The sequence below is a fragment of the Phoca vitulina genome, unplaced genomic scaffold, assembly GCF_004348235.1.
Source record: "Phoca vitulina isolate PV1807 unplaced genomic scaffold, GSC_HSeal_1.0 scaffold48, whole genome shotgun sequence".
NCBI classification, from domain to species: domain Eukaryota; kingdom Metazoa; phylum Chordata; class Mammalia; order Carnivora; family Phocidae; genus Phoca; species Phoca vitulina.
This window is the reverse complement of record NW_022589751.1, coordinates 1,977,220-1,997,476: the sequence shown is the minus strand read 5'-3', so window position 1 is coordinate 1,997,476 and position 20,257 is coordinate 1,977,220. Positions and strand designations below refer to the sequence as shown.

The 20,257-nt window shown below is 54.4% G+C and overlaps 2 protein-coding genes across 4 annotated transcripts in view; one reads left to right on the top strand and one right to left on the bottom strand.

The window, feature by feature from the left end:
• Positions 1 to 20,257, top strand: part of RASSF4 (Ras association domain family member 4) — a 35,024-nt gene that overhangs the window by 5,767 nt on the left and 9,000 nt on the right. For 2 of the 3 annotated variants that reach the window (XR_004302693.1, XM_032432438.1), the window contains exons 2-6: positions 3,731 to 3,827; positions 5,728 to 5,803; positions 15,145 to 15,287; positions 16,648 to 16,739; positions 17,653 to 17,810. Coding sequence is in view for 2 of the 3 variants with exons in the window: in XM_032432438.1 (XP_032288329.1) it covers positions 3,766 to 3,827; positions 5,728 to 5,803; positions 15,145 to 15,287; positions 16,648 to 16,739; positions 17,653 to 17,810 (531 nt within the window). In the remaining variant the exon portion in view is untranslated. The remainder of the gene's footprint in view (positions 1 to 3,730; positions 3,828 to 5,727; positions 5,804 to 15,144; positions 15,288 to 16,647; positions 16,740 to 17,652; positions 17,811 to 20,257) is intronic. The other variant, XM_032432439.1, reaches the window with a different exon arrangement.
• Positions 10,947 to 12,440, bottom strand: DEPP1 (DEPP1 autophagy regulator). The gene is made up of 2 exons (XM_032432440.1): positions 12,216 to 12,440; positions 10,947 to 11,658 (listed from the first exon to the last, which is right to left on the bottom strand). Exon 2 carries the CDS (start codon positions 11,630 to 11,632, stop codon positions 11,006 to 11,008), a length of 627 nt encoding a protein of 208 aa, XP_032288331.1. The 5' UTR covers positions 11,633 to 11,658; positions 12,216 to 12,440; the 3' UTR covers positions 10,947 to 11,005.

Sequence of the window (20,257 nt, the reverse complement as noted above, 5' to 3'; positions counted from 1 at the left end):
GTCCATCACCCAGCCACCCCATTCTTCACTTTCCTCCTGACTCCTTCCCCCAACTGATGCCACCCAACTCCAGCTGGAGCTGTTCAGCATGTTGGTCACGTCCTTCTAAAGAGCAGATTCTGGACACTGAAGCTCTCTGGAAAGCCAATGCAGGGAATGTGTTACTTAGTACTGTGCTTTGCAAATAGTATTATCCAGAGTCCTAGGCAAAACCCTGGATGGGGTTCCCCAACACCCACCTCACTGTCAACCAAGCAGCCCCCTTTAATCTGATTTGCATAAATATTCCATTTGAACAGAGAGTTCTACAGTTGAGAAAATTGGAGATCAATATTCCCATTGCACAGATGGGAAAATGAAGGCACAGAGAGGCTAAGGCAGGCAACTGAAGCCATGAGGGTCTTTAGCAGCTCCTGGCCCAGAGCTCTTTAGGAAGCATATTAATAACCAATCACTGCATGACTTACAGAGGTTCCACTTATAAGTATTCCTACTAAACAGAGCAAAATCGGCATATTCCCCACATGGTGTGGGAGAATCAAAGTATTGTAAACTGGGTCCTATGGTGAATCAGAAGTCACACACTGGAGCCCCACCAAGGTCACCTGTCTTGCAAGTGTGTTTTGTCTGGTTACATTTTATTTTTAACTATATATTTTTTAACTGAATAATTTCCTGCATTAGTCAGTATAGTCTAGGTCATGCTGCAGTAACAAATCCCTGAGACACCAGCAGCTTTTCCCAGCAGAGCATTACTTCTCTTCCCAGTCCATATCCAGAGTGAGTTGGCCGAGGACTCTGCTCCACAGAGGCACTCGGGGACCCAGGCTGACCATCTGGAAGCGGCACCAATTGGCACATGCAGCTTTCTGGGTCACCGTGGCAGAGACCAGGGTCACACATGGCTCGAAAGCACTAGCCTGAGAGTGACACACAACCCTTCCTGCGTGTGACATGTGAGGCGTTAGGCACACGGCCCCCCGGGGGCCTGGAGGAATGTGAGCTAGCACAGGTCAGTGTCTCAGCCACTAGCACAGGTCCGTGTCTCGGCCACAGCGTCCACCTTTAAACAGTGAAATGTAGCCCATACAAATCCAGATGTCTGGCTTCTCATGACACTCCAGAAGAGCTGACCCTCCAGAGAAGGAATGTGTCCGCCAAGTCCCCATGGACTCCACTGACCAGTATCTCAGCGGAGTCACTTCCCTGACCCTGGAGACATTTACATGTTTTATTCCAGCTGGATATGCACAGCTCTTGGAAAACTGACTTTGGAGGACCCCGTGAGGCTTCTCAAATTCATCCAATAATTTAACAGCCATCTATGTGCCTCCTGCTATGTGTCAGGCTCAGGTTTGGGGCTGGAAATGGGGTGAGCCAGAAAAGTACTGTCCCTGGTGTGGAGGCCTGCAGCTTCAACCTCACCTCCCACTCCCTGCCCCCCCCCCCACTCCCCCAGCCTCTGATCAGCTCCCTCACACACGGGCCAGGCCCTGCAGACCCAGCACAGCCAGGAGCCCAGAGCAGGTGCTGGACTGGAAAGGAGCCTCTCCTGATACGGGAGGAGGTGGCTCTTCTGGCAAGGGTGTCCTGGGGAGCTCGCAGCCGAGTATAGGACAAGGAGGAGCTGTTTTCTGGATAGCACCATGAAGACCCAGAAGGAGGACAAAGCGGAAAGCCTGTTAGGAGAAATGAGAGCAGCTCAGGGAGGCTAGAGCTCCTGGCAGGGAGTGAGGAGGGGTGGGAGAGAAGCTGGCTACAGAGGAGACAAGGGGAAAAACCACCTGCTGTTACTTCTGGGCAAATCCAGCCCTTCCCACGATGAGCCTGCATAAAGCGAGACACAGTAGTGCCATGAGCCCACAGAAGCAGCAGAGAGTGAGAAACCCAGATACTTTTCTTGGGCTGAAGCCAGCTCTGCATGGAAGTATTTGAGGAACTGCCCAGAGAGGGAGCCTGGCAGATCACTTTTTCCACCAGAGCCTCAGGACCTGAGGAACTGAAACCCGATTTTGAAATCCTGTTGCCCAAGAGCAAGGCCCCCGCTCCAGGCCCCCATGGTGCCTAACCCTGTGCCCTCTGGAGGTAGGACCTCACTGTGGCTACAACCGGGGGCCTAACCTCTCTCTAGGCCACGTTTTGCCTCAGTCTAGACCCAGGCAGAGTGGAAGTGTTTATAGGATGATTCTGAGGTCACTGAGAAGCCCACCTCCCTCAGTTTGTTCCCGTTCTCTATGTTTCCCTGCTTCCAGAATCAAATGGTGGTTCAAGCCTGATGCTATCACGGAAGGCAGGCTTGTCTTGTTTGTGGATGGTATCAAACAAGCAGGAAGACAGGGTGTACCGCTGGTCAGAGTCAGGGCCCAAGGGGATGGAGCGCTCTGAGGACATTAATACAACAGCAGTCGAACCTGACCGTGAACCCCCAGGAACATGTGTGCGCGTGCGTGTGCACGCGTGCACGCACGCACACACACACGCGTGGGGAAGACCTGACTGAGCCAGGTTTGTGAGAACAGACGTTGGGGTTTTGTGAAGGAGCCACTCTGCGATGCGAAGGACAAGCTGTGTACCCTTTCTGGGCCATTTCCCAGCGTGACTTAACCCCTCAGAGTGCTAGCGGCAACTTGAGAGAAGAGAAGGAGGGACAGGGCCAAGACTGGGGGCGGCGGAGAGAAGCTGTGGCTCACTGCCCAACACACGGCGCGCCTCAAGAAGGGAGTTCTTGGCCAGAGTAAGTTGGAGAGGGAGAAAGTTGAAATCTGTGCAAAAGATGGCAACAAGCTAGAGAAAGCACCAGTGGATTTCCCCAGGAGGGTTTGAGAAGCTCCACAAAGCTTTCCAGGCTGTGAAGACACAGTTTCATGTGTGAATCAACTAACAGTCCTATAGGGCAGAGGTCACCCCATTGCATAGATGAGAAAAAGAAGGCTGGAGGGTTTAAGTCACTGTGCAAGATTAATACAGGGAAGGGGTTAAGAGACCAGAATCTAGGATCTAAATGCTTGTGTTCAAGTACTGACTTTACCACCGATTCGCTGGGAATCTTGGACAAAGTACTCAACTTCTGACTCTGTTTTCTCATCCATAAAATGGGAATAGGATAATACTTACCTCATACTATTGTTGTAAGGAGTAAATAAGATAATTCGTAGAAAATGCTCAACACAGTCTCCTGAATGTGGTGACCACAGTACCGAGTAACCCATCACCAGGAGAGCTGGCCCAGGTGTGCTGATTCCAAAGGCAGTGATGGGGCCACCAGCCTGGCCTTGGTAGGAATGGAGGAGAGAGGCCCAGGGTGCTTTGGGGGTTTGGAGGAGCAATGGAGGCAGAAACCATCCTTCAAGGTGTCCCAGCTGAGGGAAGAGAGCCTGTGGTCTGAAGCATTTATGAGATGATCCAGATCCTTAGGGATTATGGAGAGATTCTGGGAGGGGGGCTGATAGAGCTGGTACTGGGTGCCAGCTAGCTCCGCAGTTCTGACCTTGCCCCCCACCCGCCAGGGGAGCTTGGCTTTCCCAGGTGAGTGTGGGGCCCCATTAAGTCCTCTGAGCCTGATCCTTCAGCTGTGGCCGCCCTGTGCCAAGGAGTGGAGGGAGAAGGGGCGCGGGCGGGATGGGAGGTGGGAGGTGAGCCTGAAGCCACAGGCTGGCACACCAGGGCTCTGGACACTGCACTGGCCAGCGCTACTCCAGGCTCACCTGTCTGTCCTTCCTCCTCTTCCCAGCAGGTAACTTCCGAGTCTGCAGACAAGAGGGGAAGATGAAGGAAGACTGTCCGCCCAGTTCTCACGTCCCCATCAGCGACAGCAAGTCCATCCTGAAGTAAGGCTTTGCGTACAGGGAGGGGATCTTCTTGTGGCCACACCTTGCCATGGACAGACTTTGGGTGGAGGGAGTCTGGGCACCTTTCATAGAGATGATGATGTGCCTGCTCCAGGGACAGTGATGGGGGCACTTCTTTTTGAAGCCTGTGTCCTTGGAGATCAAGGATCTCTTTGGGGTGTGGGTTTGACCCCTGCCTCCTCAGGCCCACAAAGGCAGGAAAGCATGGCAATGTCCGCCGTGACTCTGCACAGATGGCATTTAATTGATTCAAAAACTAGAGCAATTCTAACATTCTTATCATGTTAAACAGTTCAGGGGGGAAAAAGAAAAAAAACCTCAAAATAGGTTTGGAGTTTTTACTGAAAAAAGTGCATTTTATTGACATAATAATTTTTAGCTCTGCTTATTTTTAATTTTATTTACTATCTGTCTTACCATAAAAAAATGTTTAGAATAGTTTTTCAAATTTATTTCCCAACTAAAGAAAAGTGTATTTTTTATGTTATCTTGCTTTTTGAGTCCTGAGTCCAAATCTTTTCTAAATTTGGGCAGCTCCTATCTGCCATGTTGAAGAGAAGCCAGCCTCCTAGCTTTTGCTGACCTCCTTCCCGGGTCCCCCTCTCAGAGACCTGAGAAAACAGACGGCACTCCATGCACAGTGCTGCCCACACCATCATTTTCCTGGTTTAAATTTTATAATGAGAATCATATTAAATACAACTTTGGGAAACGTCATAATCATAACCATAACATGATTGATTTCATGTATAGGTGTCCTATCAAGTTTATGTTCAGCATTTACATACTTACAGACACGGTGAACCTGCAACATTGACTCTTGCTGTGTTAATGGCGTCCCATTCACTGAATCACAAGTGCCTCACTTGCCCTGTCAGATACCATCACCCCCACATCGGGAAGCACACCCGAGCACCAGCAGCAGGTGTTGCTCGTCCATACCCTGGGGGACTCCAGGGTCAGCGAAGGCACTGACTGAAGAGATTCTAGAGCAGGACCGTCCGGTAGGGGAGTCATGAGCCTCGGTGGCTGCCAAGCGCATGACTTACAGCTGGAGAGGAGTAGTGAATATAAAAGACAAGTAGCAAACACTCATTACAAAATAAAATAATGAACAAGATCTCATTAGTAGTTTTTATATTGATTCCATGTGGACATGATAAAATTTTAGATACATTGTGCCATAAAATGTATTATGAAAACTAATTTCCCCTGTTTGTTTTTTCTTTGTAATATGACTACTAGAAGATTTAAAATTACATGTGTGGCTCGCATTTCTTATGTACGGGACCGCACGCCCCTGCAGAGCCCCACTGGGGTGCAGGGACTCTCTTCTCTCTGCCACGGCCTCCCTTTATTCCGGGGAGAAGGCATTTTGGGCACAGACCTTCAGGATCTTCTCTCACAGCTGTCAACTTCATCTCTTGATCATACCTCCATAAAGGCAGGACGAGGAAGAAGCAGGCACCCCTCATGGTGCCCCCACAGCAGCCCACCAGGCCCTTATAGGAAGTAATATGGGGGAGAAAAGTAAGAGTCTTTAAAAGGCTAATAATCTAATCTCAGGGAATTTATTGAGGAAGTGACTCAGAAGTAAAGTACAGGGAGATTGTCAGGGCCTCTGATCTGTGATAGTGAAAGTGTGCACACACAATTTGCACAATTACTTGGGCCGTCTGTGAGTTTCTCCTCGTCCTCTTCCCGCCCCTACACCTTCCACAAGGGCTGACACGTGAAACCTCTAGAAGACTGAAATGCGTGTGTCTGATGGCAGAGTCTAGTCTCTAAACTGATTGTGTGTGGCTGGCAAGACATCTGTCATTATGTCCCAAAGCCCTGCCACGCCCCAAGGTTATTATGTGTGTCTTTACCTTTTTAGGTCGGAGCTCTTAAGCTTGCTAAAAACTTACAACTGCTACCATGAGGGCAGAAGCTTTCAGCTGAGACACCGAGAGGTAAGGCCTGTTTCTCTTCTTTATTCATAGGCCACCATCCATCCTGGTTTGCTGAAGACAGTCCTGGTTTATACCTGTTACTCCAGGGCCATTATTAAGACCATTGCCTTCACTCTCAGAAGTGTTCCAGTTTGGATAATGAATTATGAGGTCGCCCATCTTCTGAGTTAGAGACCAGGTTACCAGCAGCCAGGCCATCTCCTTGGAGGTCCTGTAAGGGGTGCTGAGGGTCAGAGCATTCCCCCCCCCCACACACAGACCCAGCAAGAGTTCAGAGCAGGTAGAAATAATCGCCTGTGGGTCTTCTCCTTCCACCTGGGACTTTTGCCTAGGTGAACTGCCAGGACACTGGAATTTGAAATCTTCGAGACTGCACAGCCCAGTCCCTTCTCTGCCCATCCCACAGCACAAATAAGGAACTCAACACGGGGCTCTGGTTTGCCCAAGGTCACAGGGCAATCGAGAAGTGAAAGCAGTCACCGTGTTTGTCAGTCAGAATAAACATCAGAGGAAAGCTTTGAAATGGAGGAGAGCTCCCCAAAGGATGCTCGCAGGGCCAGGCAGCTCAGAATGGGAGAGGCAGGGCAGGCTTGGGGAGTGGAGGACGCCGGAGAGCACGTCCCGTCAGGAGACGCTGCTGTGCAGGAACGTGGGCTCCAGACAGCCAGACTCTTCCTAATTTTTCGAAAGAAGTTAGATATCCAGAATTTCATGTGGAATTTCCCAAACCTTAAAACACCATGCTGGCTAAACAAAACACGTCCGTGGGTGCAACACAGCCCAGGCCTGGCTATTGTCATGCGGCTCGGGAGCCTGGGTGTGGGAGGGAAGCTGCTGGCCCGTGGTCCAGGCAGCACTGGGCCTGGGAGGGCACACGCCTCCCACGCCACCTCCCCTGGGCCCGCTCAGCCTGCACAGGGCCTCGGTCCCCGCCCCCTCGGCCCGGCCCCGCTCTTCATTCTGCAGGGCAGCTCTCTGACACCTCTCTCACCAGCCCGCCGCAGCCCTGCTCCCCCCAGGGCTCTGATGCCACCCCCCTGCTATCTCTGGTTTTGCTGCTGCTTTTCTTACCTGAGTGCCCGGCTGGTTTCGGGCACTGGGCCAGGCACAGCGCGCCAACCCACCATAGGTGTTGGGTGACTAACCAGCAGGCACAGGCCCAGGGCAAGCTGGGATGGGTCCTGAGCACTGGGTTTTGGTCTATGCTAAGTGCGGAGTTGGACCCACCTCAGTCGTTGTGCTGGAGGCGTGCGCTGGGGTCTTCTGGCTGGGCCTGTTCCTCAGCCCTGGGCCGTTCAGTGATTGATCGCAGACTTGGCAGCTCTCAACCTGTGGTCTGTGCACCGGCAGCCTCAAGGTCACCTGGGACTGGTGAGAAATGCAAATTCTTGTCGCCCTCCTGCCCCCAGGTCTGCTGAATCAGAAACTCCTTATGTTCCCATCTGTGTTTTAACAAGCCCTCCAGGAGATTGTGATGAAGGTCAAGTTTGGAGAATTGCTACTCTAAGAGCTTGGCCTTGGCCCTTGGGATTCCCCAAGACAATCCCCTCTGTTGGAACAGTCGTGTGGGGCGTAGGGCTGGGAAGCCCCAAACCTATGTCCTGTGTTTGTGTGTGACAGGAGAGTCCATGTGGAAAAGTGAGAGACCCCAAAAAGGGGAAGAGGTGTTCCTGACAGCCCCTGTGGTAAGAAGTTAACACCCCACAGACGGGGGTTTTCCTGTTCCTAACCTTAAAGAGGGATAAGGATCTGACTTGATCTCCCTGGAGCCAGAAAGTACCTTTCAGGAACCTTCCTCAGCCTGAACAGCCAAGGGGCACCAGCCTGAGGGAGTATGCATCCTCGGGGGGGTGACCACCACCACAAAAGGACGTAGGCCTGGGCAGCCTGGACAGAGTGCTGACACTAAAATGTATGACTGATTCCTGGACACTGAGTGCCTCCGTGACCCACCCACCAGCCTGTGTTCAGGCCTCTGTGGTTTCTCAGAACGCAGACCCGGGACCTCCTGGGCCTCAGGGACTCGCAGTTCAGGCACCTGCTGCAGGGCCAACCCCAGGCCGGCCTCTCCTCAGGCACTGCGGGCCCTGAGGGCAGGGAACACAGGCACCAGGCACCAGGCACTTCACCCCTCTGTTCTTCACTGTAATGCAAGAGCTGTGTGACATGGGAATGGCCATTTTCCAGACAAAGAGATTGAGGCTTTCAGAGTTTAAGGCTCTCCTGCAAGGTAACACTGCAGTGAGTGGAAGATGCCAGCATGGCTCCAAGGCCCGAGCACAGAAGTTTGTAAGACAAAGACCCCATTGCCAGCATTAAGCTTTGACCAGCCTCAGAGACGCAGGGAGCTGTTTGTCACCTCCGGTCACCGAGCTAAGGAGCCGTCCAGCCGCGGAGGGGCTCAGCACCGGCTGTGCCCTCGCAGAGCCACGTGGGGCTTCAGAAGAGACCCCGCTCCCTGCTGTCACTAGGCCTCCCCCCGAGCGACCATGGCCTGACTGCTGCAGTTTGGGGACACCTCCTCCTCCACGGTCCCTTCCGGGATCCATAGAACGTGGGACGATGAAGTGTGTCAGGGAGCAGGGCCATGCCCTGGGGCGAGTGTTTCCCGGCGAATTCTCCCCAGCTCCCCAAGGGCGAGGGATTTCCCGTACTAGCTTCCTCTGTCGGAGGAGGCCCAGGCACTGGCCTCCTCTATCGTAAACTCTGCCTTGTGCTTATATTACAAAGGAGAGCACCAGCAACCTGGAGCAATCTGTGCCTTTTGAAGATAGCAAATCATTTTAACCAGGCTGTTTGGTTGCTTGAGCAAAAACCGGACCACCCAGAAATACCGGTGGGTAAATACGTCCCTGCGCTGAGAAGTAGGACCCTCCTGTTGTGCACCAGCGTGTGGCCCGCTAGGGGAGCCGGCCTCTCGTGCTCCCCCTGGTGGCCCTGAGCACGCATCACACCCAGTCCCCATCCTTGGTCCCAGGCTCCTGCGCAGAGTAAGGGAAGGAGCATCCCCTCTCTCAGGGTCTCTGCCTCTCCCAGGGTGGAGAAAGTCAGGATCCCCTTCCCTCTTATAGTGATCCTCCTTCTTTTAACGCCTGGAGGCAGGATGACGGGCAGTTGACAGACCACTGGCACCCGGGTGTACTCGGCTGTGGACATGTTCCCTTGAGAGCTCCCAAGTGCTTCCCAGGCTGCCCCCTGGTCAGGGCACTGCATCCTTTCCCTACTCCAGGGGCGAGTGAGGAGGAGACTGCTCTATAGGACCCCCGTCACGGGGACTTTCTGCTAGGCTGTTCTGTCCCGTGGGAAGCTTGGAATAATGACAGAAGCCCCTTCCCCCTGCTCTTTATTAATTTTTTTTTCTTTTTTGGGGGGGGCATTTCCTGAAGGTGCCATTAGCTTCTTTCACATCAGGGGAGATGAGCAAAGGAGCCCAGAGCCCTGTCTGACCTCCCAAACGCAGCTGTGTGGCTTTTGAGCTTGCCGGGGCGTGGCAGGGGGGGCGGGGGGGGATTGGCCAACCTCATCCTAGTTGCCTCCTTCTGACCCGATTTCACACAGCTTCGCAGAGGGGTACAGTGAGGCAAGCCCAGCCCAGTCACTGGCCAGCACCCCCTCCCAGATCAGCGCTCCCCGCCGCCTCCTCAGGGTGTTCTGGCTAAAGGCTGCTCCACACTTATTTGCCAGCAAAGGTCAGGGACGGGCAGGTTTGAGCAGGCCAGGGACACAGCGGGTTGTGACGGATGCAGGCACTCCTCTGAGGTGTTTCTACTCCATCTCCAAGGGCATGTGCCCCATTCCTCAACCCCTGCAGGCTGTGAAGGGCAAGGGTGGTGTCCCCATTTTACAGATAAGGAGACTGAGTAAATTACTTGTCTGACACTTTTAAATGTATAGCTTACGTTCTGCCTTCCCACAAAACACACATAAAAGGGGGCCAATGAACATTTTTTTTAAAGTGCAAAGCAGTTTTAAAGTAGAAAAAAAAAGGAAAGGAAGAAGAAAGGAAGAAAATAGTTGGGTAGCCCTCAGAGCAAGGAGATGGAGGAAACTGAAGCTGGCTGTGAGCTTGACTATGGTCCCAGCTCTGTCCTCCTCCTCTCCCCTCTGTCCCTTCCGCCCTGACCAGGGTTGGCCAGCTCTGACCTGGCCTGAGGGAACAGGGTGATGGGTCCTCAGGCCCGATTCTTCTGAGTTCTCCGATGTCTCACCCACCTCTCTGAGGAAGAAGACCCTCCCTCGCCCCTATTCCTCACCTTCATCTCCCTCCCTGTCAGATGGCTTCCGGTGCTGGGCTTGGAGGAGCCAGGGCTGGCCCAGACCTTAGGACCTGGGGAGGGAGGCCCTGGCCACTGGACTTGCCTGAGAGCAGGGCAGCTGACCAATAGCCTGCACTTTGCCCCACAGCCGAGAAGCCCCCTGGTGTGGAGGGAGGGATGGGGATGGTGGGGACAGGGCCACCAGGTCCGGTGGTTTGGCACCCTGCCTGCTGAGCTGCTCTGGGGTCTGTCCTGGCCCTCAGCACGGGCAAAACTCTCCCAATGACACAACAGGACTTGAGAGCTGGAGCCACAGAGATACCCCAGGTGACCCAGTGACAGGTTCCCCCCACACTCAGCAGGTACATTTGGGGAAACCGGATGTTTCCTCTTGGGCTGCATGGAGCCCGGGCTCTGGGGGTGGGGCCAGGAGGCTGACCTGGGAGGGCGCAGGCCTCACTCTGAAATCCCTGTATGGCTGAGAGCTTCGCTTCTCACCCACCACCGACCTCGCATCCCTGCCTGTGAAGCAGTCACATAGACGTGGGTATAAGCCTGCCTGCGGGCTTGTAACATGCGCCCCATGATGCATGCGAACATTAACTCATCAGAACAGCCTAGAAAGCAGGTCCCTTTAATTACCCCCATTTTACCCACGAGAAAACCAACAAACAGAAATGTTAAGTAACTTGCCCAAGGCGCTCAGCCAGCGAGGAACAGTGCAAGCAGGATCAGTAACACCACATGAGGCCAGATAGGCTGTTCTCACTCTTCGGGGGGCGGGGGGGGGGGGGGGCCTCGCTATGAAATGCCCAGGCAGGCAGCCCCTGCAGAAAGGTGTTTCCCTCTTGGAGACCCGCCGGGGACAGTGCCCACCCCAGGGGAGGAGGGTGGGGAGGTGACACAGACCAGCGTACTCTGTACAGAAGCCTTTATTGGGGAGGGGTTAGAGTTCATGGATCACTGGGAGGTGCAAATAGAGAGTTCTGAGGGTGCTGCTGGGGCGGGGGGCTAGGGGGGAGGCCGCGGCCCCACAGAGTTGCCTGGAAGCCCCGGAGCCCTGGTGCCAGTCCCTTGAGGGTCTCACCGGAGAGTGCCCCTGCACCCGGGCATCCCAGAGTCTCCCTCTGGGGGTCCCTCGGGCCTTGCCACTGTCCATCTGTCTGTGTAGACCCCAGGAGTCAGCAGAGAAGCCAGTCCTCCTTGGCGGGTCCCTCCTACTCGGCCGCTTTTCCTGGGACTCCCCAAAGAGCCAGGCCAGGGGGTCAGCAGTGCCGTCCCCGGGCGGTGCCGGTTGCTGACCACTGAAGCGGGTAGTAATGTCCCGTAGGGACTCAGCAGGGCAGCTCTTCTGGAAGGTCCGGGCTGGCCGGGGGCTTCTGCTGGGCTGGGCCCTGGCTGTGGCCACGTCCAGCACTGAAGTGGGCTGTGCCAGCTGACAAATGGACTTCACGTAGTCATTCAGGCTGGGGGAGGCCAGGGGCTCCTGCCCGGGCCCCCCCGGCAGCATCTCCTCCAGGGTCTCCCGAATCGTGGGCAGGTGGGCCACGGGAAGCAGTAGCCGGGACCTCATGGCCGTTGGCGATGCGGGGAGGAGACCTGTTGATCGACAGAGGACTGGGGTTGAGGGTCTGCCATTCTGTCACCCCTCTGTGTCCCCTCTGTCAGCTGAGGCTGCCCGGGGGATTCACAGGCCTGAGAGTGGAGTGAAGTCTGCAGACCCAAGCCCGGGCTCGGACTCCCGGACTCTTCCTTCCTGCTAATGCTGAAAGCCTCGTGCTCAAGAATCTATCCTTACTGTTGTTGAAGAACCCACACAAATCAGACAACCCGGCCTAATGGGCTGGAGTCAGAGGGAACCTGGGTGTAAAACCAGCCTCTGCTGCTTCCTGACCTGGGGACCGTTGGCAAGGTCACCTCTCCAAGCCTCCCCTGACCCGTCCATAGAACAGGGTTATAAGTACCTGCTGGAAAGGGTGTTGTAAGAAAAGCATGGAATGAAATCCCTCTACGAATGCGAAGCCCTCGGCGGCTACTATCCCTGCCATCGACTGCACGCCCTGGTCTCTAACCCGCAGTGAGGCCCTGTTCATCCTCAAAGATAAACAAAAGCTTTCTGTCCCATCTCTAACCAGAGGGAAGCTGCTCTCCCTTACCTGTAGCTGAGGGAACCCGGGGATCACAGGGCTGCCAGATGAGCAAGGACAGTCCTTGGGAAGGCCCAGGGAGCTCGGGGCCGAGGGTTGGGGGCCCCGCAGTCAGAGCCCCGCGTCCAGCGTTGGCATGGCCAGGAGATGGACGGGGAGCGCGATGGTGGGGCCGCTGCCCGGCGTGCAAGCCTCCCCGAGCTGTCTGGTGGACCCGGAGGCCCAGCAGCTGCTTTTATACTTCCCCGCCTGCCATCAGTCACTGTCACGCGGGCCAAAAATAGCAGTGCCCAGGAAGGCTCGCAGAGGGAAAACAACGTGGCGGGCGGGCTTGGGCCTGCCGCCAGCCCGGAGCCGTGGGAGGCTCCGGGGTTGTTTACCCTCCAGGGCAGGGGAGGGGCCGCCCCACTCCTGCCACCTCAGTCCAGGGAGAGGCAGGGGGGTCCAGGGAGGAAGGACGTGTTCACTGGGACCCAGAATCAAAGGGCCCAGAATGGCTTCCCGACTTAATGGAAATGTGAGGCTGTGGGGCCCACACTCAAGTCCTGCCTCAGCCTGCATGCCCTTCCCCACGTGTACGGCGAGGGCCGCCCTGGAGCCTGGAGCTCCTTCTGCTCTGCCCTCAGTTTCCCCTGCTTTGACCAGAGACAGCTGCAGCCTTGACAGGGCCTCCCCTCCATCCCGACAGGGCCAGGCTGAGGGACAGAGGAACAGTGGTTGGGGGGGGCAGCTTGGGGACACATCTGTGCACCAGCTGTGCAAGGACATGGGGCCCGAGTCACATCAGGCCAGCAGACCCCAGCGTAGCTGATCCCTGACCTCAGAGGCAGCAACTCTGCTCCTGCCCCTGGCTCCCAGTCCCAGGGCAATGCCTCCTGCCTCCTTCATTGCAAGGTCTCCAGAGCCTTCCTGTGGCATGTTTGAAGGCCCAGCCTCAGCGTGTCCAGCCCCACTGTCCCTGGCCCAGCAGTGCTGTCTTCTCCTGCCCCTCAGAGCTCTAAATGATCTCCTGACTCTCGGACCCAGGACCATGACTGCTTGATCTCCCTCCACACAGGGTCGGACGTGGGGCCGGCAGGCAGTGGGGCTCCATGAATGAACTTGCTGAGCTGTGTCGGGTGAGGTGGGGGGCTCTCTCTCGCAGAGTGTTGACCTCTTTTTTTTTTTAAGATTTTTTTTTTTTAATTTATTTGACAGAGAGAGACACAGCAAGAGAGAGAACCAAGCGGGGGAGTGGGAGAGGGAGAAGCAGGCTTCCCGTGGAGCAGGGAGCCCGATGTGGGGCTCGATCCCAGGACCCTGGGATCATGACCTGAGCTGAAGGCAGGTGCTTAACAACTGAGGCACCCAGGCGCCCCGCATGTTGACCTCTGACAGAGGCATCTGAGGCCAAGACAGAAAACAAAGAACCGAACCCCACTTTGGGGTTTCTTACTGCCCTTTAACTCCAGGGAATCCATCCAGTCTTAACTTTGTAGGGAGCATTAGTTACATGTCTGTGGCCGTGTAACCTCAGTGGTCATCAAAAAGTGCTCTGCTTTTACTGTTGTCATTTTCTTTTTTAACAAGGTCATTCCAGAAAGCTATGTGTATTTTTGATAACCTTGAACAGAGTGGAACTATTTTCTCTGTGGATAGCAGGGTGTTTTAAGCGATTACTAACTTACCATGAAATCAATGCTGCAGGATACCTCTGTAAGCCCTTCCGGGGATACGAAGACGTTTCTACAAGGTCCCTTATTCTCACAAGGCTTTCAAAGCCTATAAGGAGAAAGAAATGCAATTTGTAAATCTAAAGTGGTGCACAAGATAGCAATGGGAGTATAACACCCAGTGCTCAAAAAATACATATATATATACATAACAACGGGAGAATGATGTTTAACGTTCATTGCCAAAAGGCTAGTATCAAAGCAGCTTAGGAGCAGGTAGCTGGAAGGATCTGGGGAAAGTGGGGCTGAGAGCTGTTCTGAAAGCAGCCTGGCCAGGCACACGCGTGGGGCGATTCGGCTGCGCGCAGAGAGCCTGGCTGTGGTCACGCATACACAAGAGCCTGAAAGAGGTCAGAAACAGAATCAAAGACTGGAGGGGGGGGAGGGGAAACTGGCTGAGGGTGCTTCTGGAGAGTTCCGTCAATTAGGACCTCAGGGCTTGGCAGGAGGGTGGTAGCTGTGCCATCTGCAGACCTTGGGAGATCAAGGCTGGTTGGGGACTCAGAACGAGAGCTGTTGTAGCTATTCGGAGTGTTCATGTGAGTAGTGGGATGTGGAGGCTGGTAACGCGCAGGTGGTGAGAAAAGCAAGACCGGCCCTCAGGAAAGAAGGCAGCTTAGAAATCGGGGTGGGCCCAGCCCGCTCGAGTGGTTCCTGTGGCAATCGGGAGCAGGGCGGGGAGAAGGGCGAGGCTGAGACACAGCTCCGAGGAGGAGCCACCCCTGCTCTGGTGGGCATGGAACCCAGTGCCCTGAGCACATTCGCAGTGGGACCTGGGGACCGTGGGCCCCCCCCCCCCCCAGGTGCGGGAAGGCACCCCTACCTGGCACCAGTGTCAATGTGGCCTGGCTTCTCTGGAACGTGTTTCCTCACCCGTGTGGACGTGCTTGCTGGAGAACAGCTGGGTTCCTGTGGGACGCCTGACTCAGCTGCTCCGTCCCCGGCCATGCCCCTGACCAGACGTGAACTGAGCGGTGGAAGGGCACGCCTCAGGCTTCCTCTGGTCAGCCCCATGGCCTCACGCCTTGGAGCACATAGAGGCTCGTGTGCCTTCCCCCAGGGGAGGACGGGACCCCAAGGAGGAGAGGTGTGTTTGGGGCCAGAGTGTTCAGGGGAGTCCCCTGGGGGAGGGGCTGGGCCTTAAGGGGGGCTCAGGGAGGGTGGGCAGTGACCCCTGAGGAGGGCTGCTGTGGGGAAAGAGGCTAACCTGTGTGGGTTCCCCACAGGAAGAAGGCGCTTTGATCATCGAGGGACTTCTCAACATTGCCTGGGGACTGAGGCGGCCTATCCGGCTCCAGATACAGGACGACAGGGAGCGAGTGCACCTCTCCTCAGCCGCCTGGACACCCGGACAGCCCGGCTGCCCCCTGTGAGTGCTGGGCTGGCTGAGGCAGGGCCAGGCGCCCTCCTTGACGCCTGTTGAACCCGTGCTTACTGTTTGGGGTGTCCAGGGGGTGGTGTCCTCAGTCTCAGGGCAAAGCCCTGCTCCCGAATGGGGCACATGAGAGCACAAGCCCGCCCTATCCTTGGCACCCCGTGACTGCTAAGCCCGTGGCCTCACCTGCCAACAGTGGTCTTTCTAGATGATGACCGAATCATCTCACTCTTAGAGAATTTTCCAGACTCCCAACACCAGTTGTGTTTCTCATACATTCACAGGAGCTGCCTTATCTGCAAGGAAAGGAGCTGTGGCCGGGGGACTCCCAACATCCTGGGCAAAACAAACATTTCTTGGCATCTCTTGTTCTACCTTAAAAATTCACACAAATTTAACCTCCTACTGCTCTACTTTCATTTTAATATCAGAATTTGGTTTTATAAATTTATTAGAGCTTAATATCAGGTTTATTTTAGTATCAGAAATATGTTTTAATCGTGATGAAACCGTTTCCTACCTTACCGCTTAATGAACATCTGCCTCCTCCCAGCGCCTCCCCCCCCAACAAAGGGCAGTGAGCTGCTGAATTTTGCTCGCTTCTGCATGTAATGAATCCTTCCAAGAGGCAAAAATGTGAAACCTTTTCCCCTTCAAAAATTCAAGCAAAGTTGCTGTTCTGAGGGCACTTAGGGCACCTTGACACCCCCCGTGCACCCCATACAGACTTAGAGTATAACGTTTGGACGGGCTTCGTAGAAAGGCGACGGGTGGGACTCATGGTCCCACTCCCCAGGGGGGCAGCAGCCACAGAAGCGGCCAGACAGCAGGACCCTCAGAGGCCTCCCAGCCTGGGTTCAGCTCTTCGCCTGCCCCTCCCTGGCTCCCTCACGCTGTGGGCTACTTCCCGTCACACACATCCCCTTCCCCGGCCGGCACCAGCTTCCCTGGCTTGGACTCCGCCCGGCCCAGAGGCCCAGAGGTTGGCCCCTGCCTGACTCTCCATCAGGCCTGAGGGAAGCCCGGAGAGCCCGCTCAGCACTCAGCCGCACACACCGCCTCCCTCAGCCTGGTGCCCAGGAGTGCATGGGCACACGGCATGTGTCCGTGTGTCTGTGCAGCAGGGACAATGCCACTCAGGTCTGCGGGGTACGCTCCCTCTCCTTCCGGCAGACACCCCGGCAATCCTTCGTTTCTCTTTCAGTGTTTTCCATTAACTCGGTGTGAAGTAGAGCCTTACCTTGGCCGGCCCTGCTTCTTGCCTGTGTCCCGTCCTCAGAGGCCACCAGCCTCTTCTCTGTGACTTGAGCTACTTTTTTCTGTCCCCGCATGAGCACCTTGACTGTCTTTTCAGAAAGGAGCCACTTCTTCAGGATGGCAGGGTCCCTGCCCAGGAGCCAAGCACTCAGACAGCACCCAGAGCCGAGAGTTCCAGACACAGCTCAGGTAAGCGGGGCCTCAAGCTACCTGGGACCCCCTCTCTCTCAGCCGGGGTAAGGGGCTTGGCTCATGACCACTATCTCTGAAGAACAGCTTTGTGTTGGGGCACCTGGCTGGCTCAGTTGGTTAAAGTGTCCAATGCTTGATTTCAGCTCAGGTCATGATCCTCAGGATTGTGAGATCGAGCCCCAGGCTGGACTCCCTGGTGGATGTGGAGCCTGCTTGGGATTCTTTCTCTCTCCCTCTCCCTTTGCCCCTCCCCCTCTTTTTCTCTCTTCCCCTCTCTAAAAAAGAAAAAAGAAAGACCAGCTATGTGGAGGAGCACAGAGTGGCTTTATTTGTCTTCAGGAGCAACACTTGCTAAATACCTCCTCAGTACAAGGCGTTCTCCTCAGCTCCCCACTTACAGAAAAAGGAAGCAGAAACTTGCAGAGGTGACATTGTTTGACGTAATTTGCCTGAGTCCCCTGCTTTATAGAAAGGAGAGAATAGCAACAGCAAGCATGGCACCCTCCTGGCCCTGTGGGCCTCTAGGATGCATCTTCCTCACACTCTGGAGTCCAGACTGCTCATCTGTCCTCTTTATGTCCTCCCCTCACACTCAGTGGGGGCTCAGAGGACAGGGGTGGGGCTGCCGAAGAGCTGCCCAGGGCGCCCAGAGACAGAGGCCCAGGCCGTGGCCATACGGCATGGTGACACAGGTGGTCCTGTCTGGAGGCCCCCTTTCCTGTCTGCGAAGTGGGCATCACCCAAGCTCTGTCACAGAAACAGCATTCACATCACCGTCTGCCGCAGCGGGGTGTGACCACAAAGCTCCAGGGAACCAAGCCCCACGCGCCGCATGACCACCGCAGCAGGGCAGTTCTCTGGCCCCTTTGCTCCGCCCCAGACTGACCTTCTCACCTGTTCCTCACTACAGAGCCCCCGGAGGAGGATGAGGAGACCCCCCAGCTGATGCGGACCAAGAGTGACGCAGCTTGTGTGATCCAGAGGAGGCCCCGGGCCCGCGCACCCGGCGAGGCCCAGAGGATCCGGCGACATCGCTTCTCCATCAATGGGCACTTTTACAACCACAAGGTGATGTTCCAGCCTGGCCTCTTCCCTGGGCCCTGACGTTGAGGCCACAGGAAGGCGGCCCCAAGCACGGGTGCAGCTGTTGAGCTTCTGAAGGCCAGGCCCCACCACAGTCTTGTCAGAGGTCACCCTCACCACGGCCCTGTGTGCTGGTGTGTCGGGTCTGCGTCCTCACCGATAAGTGGGCTCAGGAGGAGAAAGAGGTTGCCCAAAGTCATATCAAAGTAACAAAAAAAACCACAACACATTCCAGCTGGTGACCCCAAAGCCTGTTGTTGGGTTTGTTTTTTTGCTTTGTTTTGTTTTTTACCACATACTCACTGTCAATCCATTTTCACAAGTTGCATGGATTTTTGGAAAGTAATGCCAAGTTTATGTCTAATTAGGCAATTTTCTCTGAGGTTTCCACCCGAGCTCAACAGATGGTTTCATGGGAACGTGATGTGCTGCTGGCCTTCTCCCTGGATAGAGCAAGCCCTAGGTTATGGTGTGCCCAGGGGCACGTGTTTCTGGGCCCCAGAGAACCCGCACTACTCCTGGTTCCCATCACTTAGCCTTTTGTCCGAGTATGTATTGTACTGACCTGAGGAAAAGATCTCCTTCCCCAGATGACTTCAGTCCCTAAACAAACCAAACTGTAAAAGGAGAAGTTGATTGTTTCTATAAATGGCAGGAGTGGCAATTTGGGTGAGGCCCTGGATGGAGTGTCCTGTAACAGGGCCACATCCTGCAGCACTGGGAAATGGAAGCAGAGGTTTCCAGTTGAAGCAGCTGCCCATCTTGATAGGCGATGACTCACGGGAGGGGGAGGGGGCCTGGCAAAGGCAGCTCTCAGGGTCAGACCTGAAGAACAGTTACACAGGTTAGGCCTGCCAGGGGCCATTCAAGTGCTCTGGGGAGTACCCTGGACTTTGGGGTGAAGAATTCAGCAAGGCAAGCAGAAGGGACCCTGCCTTACTAAGAGGGCACCCCCCCTCCCCACCGCCGCCTTCCACTCTGGGCTGGGTTTGCAATGAATGTTCGTGGGTGACACTAGGTTATCCTTGCTAAGTGCAGGGAAACCCAGGACTATTTGAGAGTAGTTTCCCTAGAGGGGGCAGGGTTGTAGTTAAGTAGAGATTAAGAATTGTTTAGATTAGCCAAAGGACCCACAATCTGACTTGGATATTCTTTAAAACTTGTTCCAAAGGGGTTTCGTCTGTAAAGTGTTCAGTAAGTATATTAGCTATGTATATGCTATTTTGAGGAATTATTCAAAAATTTTAAAAGAATATTTGCATGAGTTTAGGTTCTTCGTATTTCTATGATCCTAAAAAAGGAAGCTTTTGATCCATGACTCAAGGTAACAAATAGTGGAGCTTATCTCCAGCACATTTACCCCCTCCTCTAAGGGAATCATTCATCTCTAAGCACATTCAACCTTACTGTAGTCATTGCAAATGCCCCAGAGACATGGAGATGTCTGAGCACTCTGTAGCCTTTTGAATGAACAGAAATGAACAATGAGGACTTTTGTCACAGCTTTTTATCCATGGGAGCCACTCTGGCAAGAAGGGCTCCTCAGCCAGCTCAACACTCAACCCACTAGCCTGTAATCCAGTCAGAGCGGCTCTTTCTCCCAGTAACAGATTTACCTACAGAAGGTGGGTTCATTCCTCCAGGCAAACTGACTGACATCCAGGATGTGAACTAGTATCTTAGGCATGTTGGACAGCTGATTCCCATCTCCTGGCTGAGTAAGGGGCTCCTTCTCCCTCTTACTTGGCAGTCCATTCGGAATCAGTGTCCTGAGAAATCAGGTAACAAGGTACTTGAATCACAGGCAACGAGTTAAAAAAAAAATACCTAGAATTGACTTCCTGAGGTGGTTATTCTGGATTTTATTTCTTAGAACTGCGCACTATTACTTCACTCAACCATTTTCCAAAACTATTCTGATTCACAGTAGTGTTGATGTGATTTCCAGACTCAGTAAACCTTGGTACCTGTCCCATTGCTTTGTCCTGGGCTGTTAGATTCAAATGTATTCTACCAGAGAGAAACCACTGCGGTTAGAGATGGCAGAGCAGCCAGGGGGCCTTTGTTCGTACTTGGAGCTGGTCAGCATCATCTTGAAAAAAGGCTCCAGCCAGAAGCAACACTAATAATGTCTTGTTGACAAGACCTTTCTTCTCCTTGAAACAGCCTGACTCCTCTATTCCATATTTCTTGGCGACTGAAAGCCTAGCCTGGCTTTCTGTGTAACCCGGAGTCATTCGGCATGGCGACAATGGAAGAGGCAGGTCTGGGTTTGAGTCTGACTCCGGTACTTGGGGACACTGAGCAAGTCCTTCATATTCTTGAGCCCCAGTTATATCCTGGGGAAAATAGAGCTAGGACCATAGAGGAGGAATGTGTAAATCTGAATTTAGTTTTGGAAAGTGAGGAAGAGCTCACCTCAGGGAAGTGAG

Coding starts and splice junctions, on each gene's coding strand:
- DEPP1 (XM_032432440.1), bottom strand. CDS start 11,632: ATGAGGTCCCGGCTACTGCTTCCCGTGGCCCACCTGCCCACGATTCGG.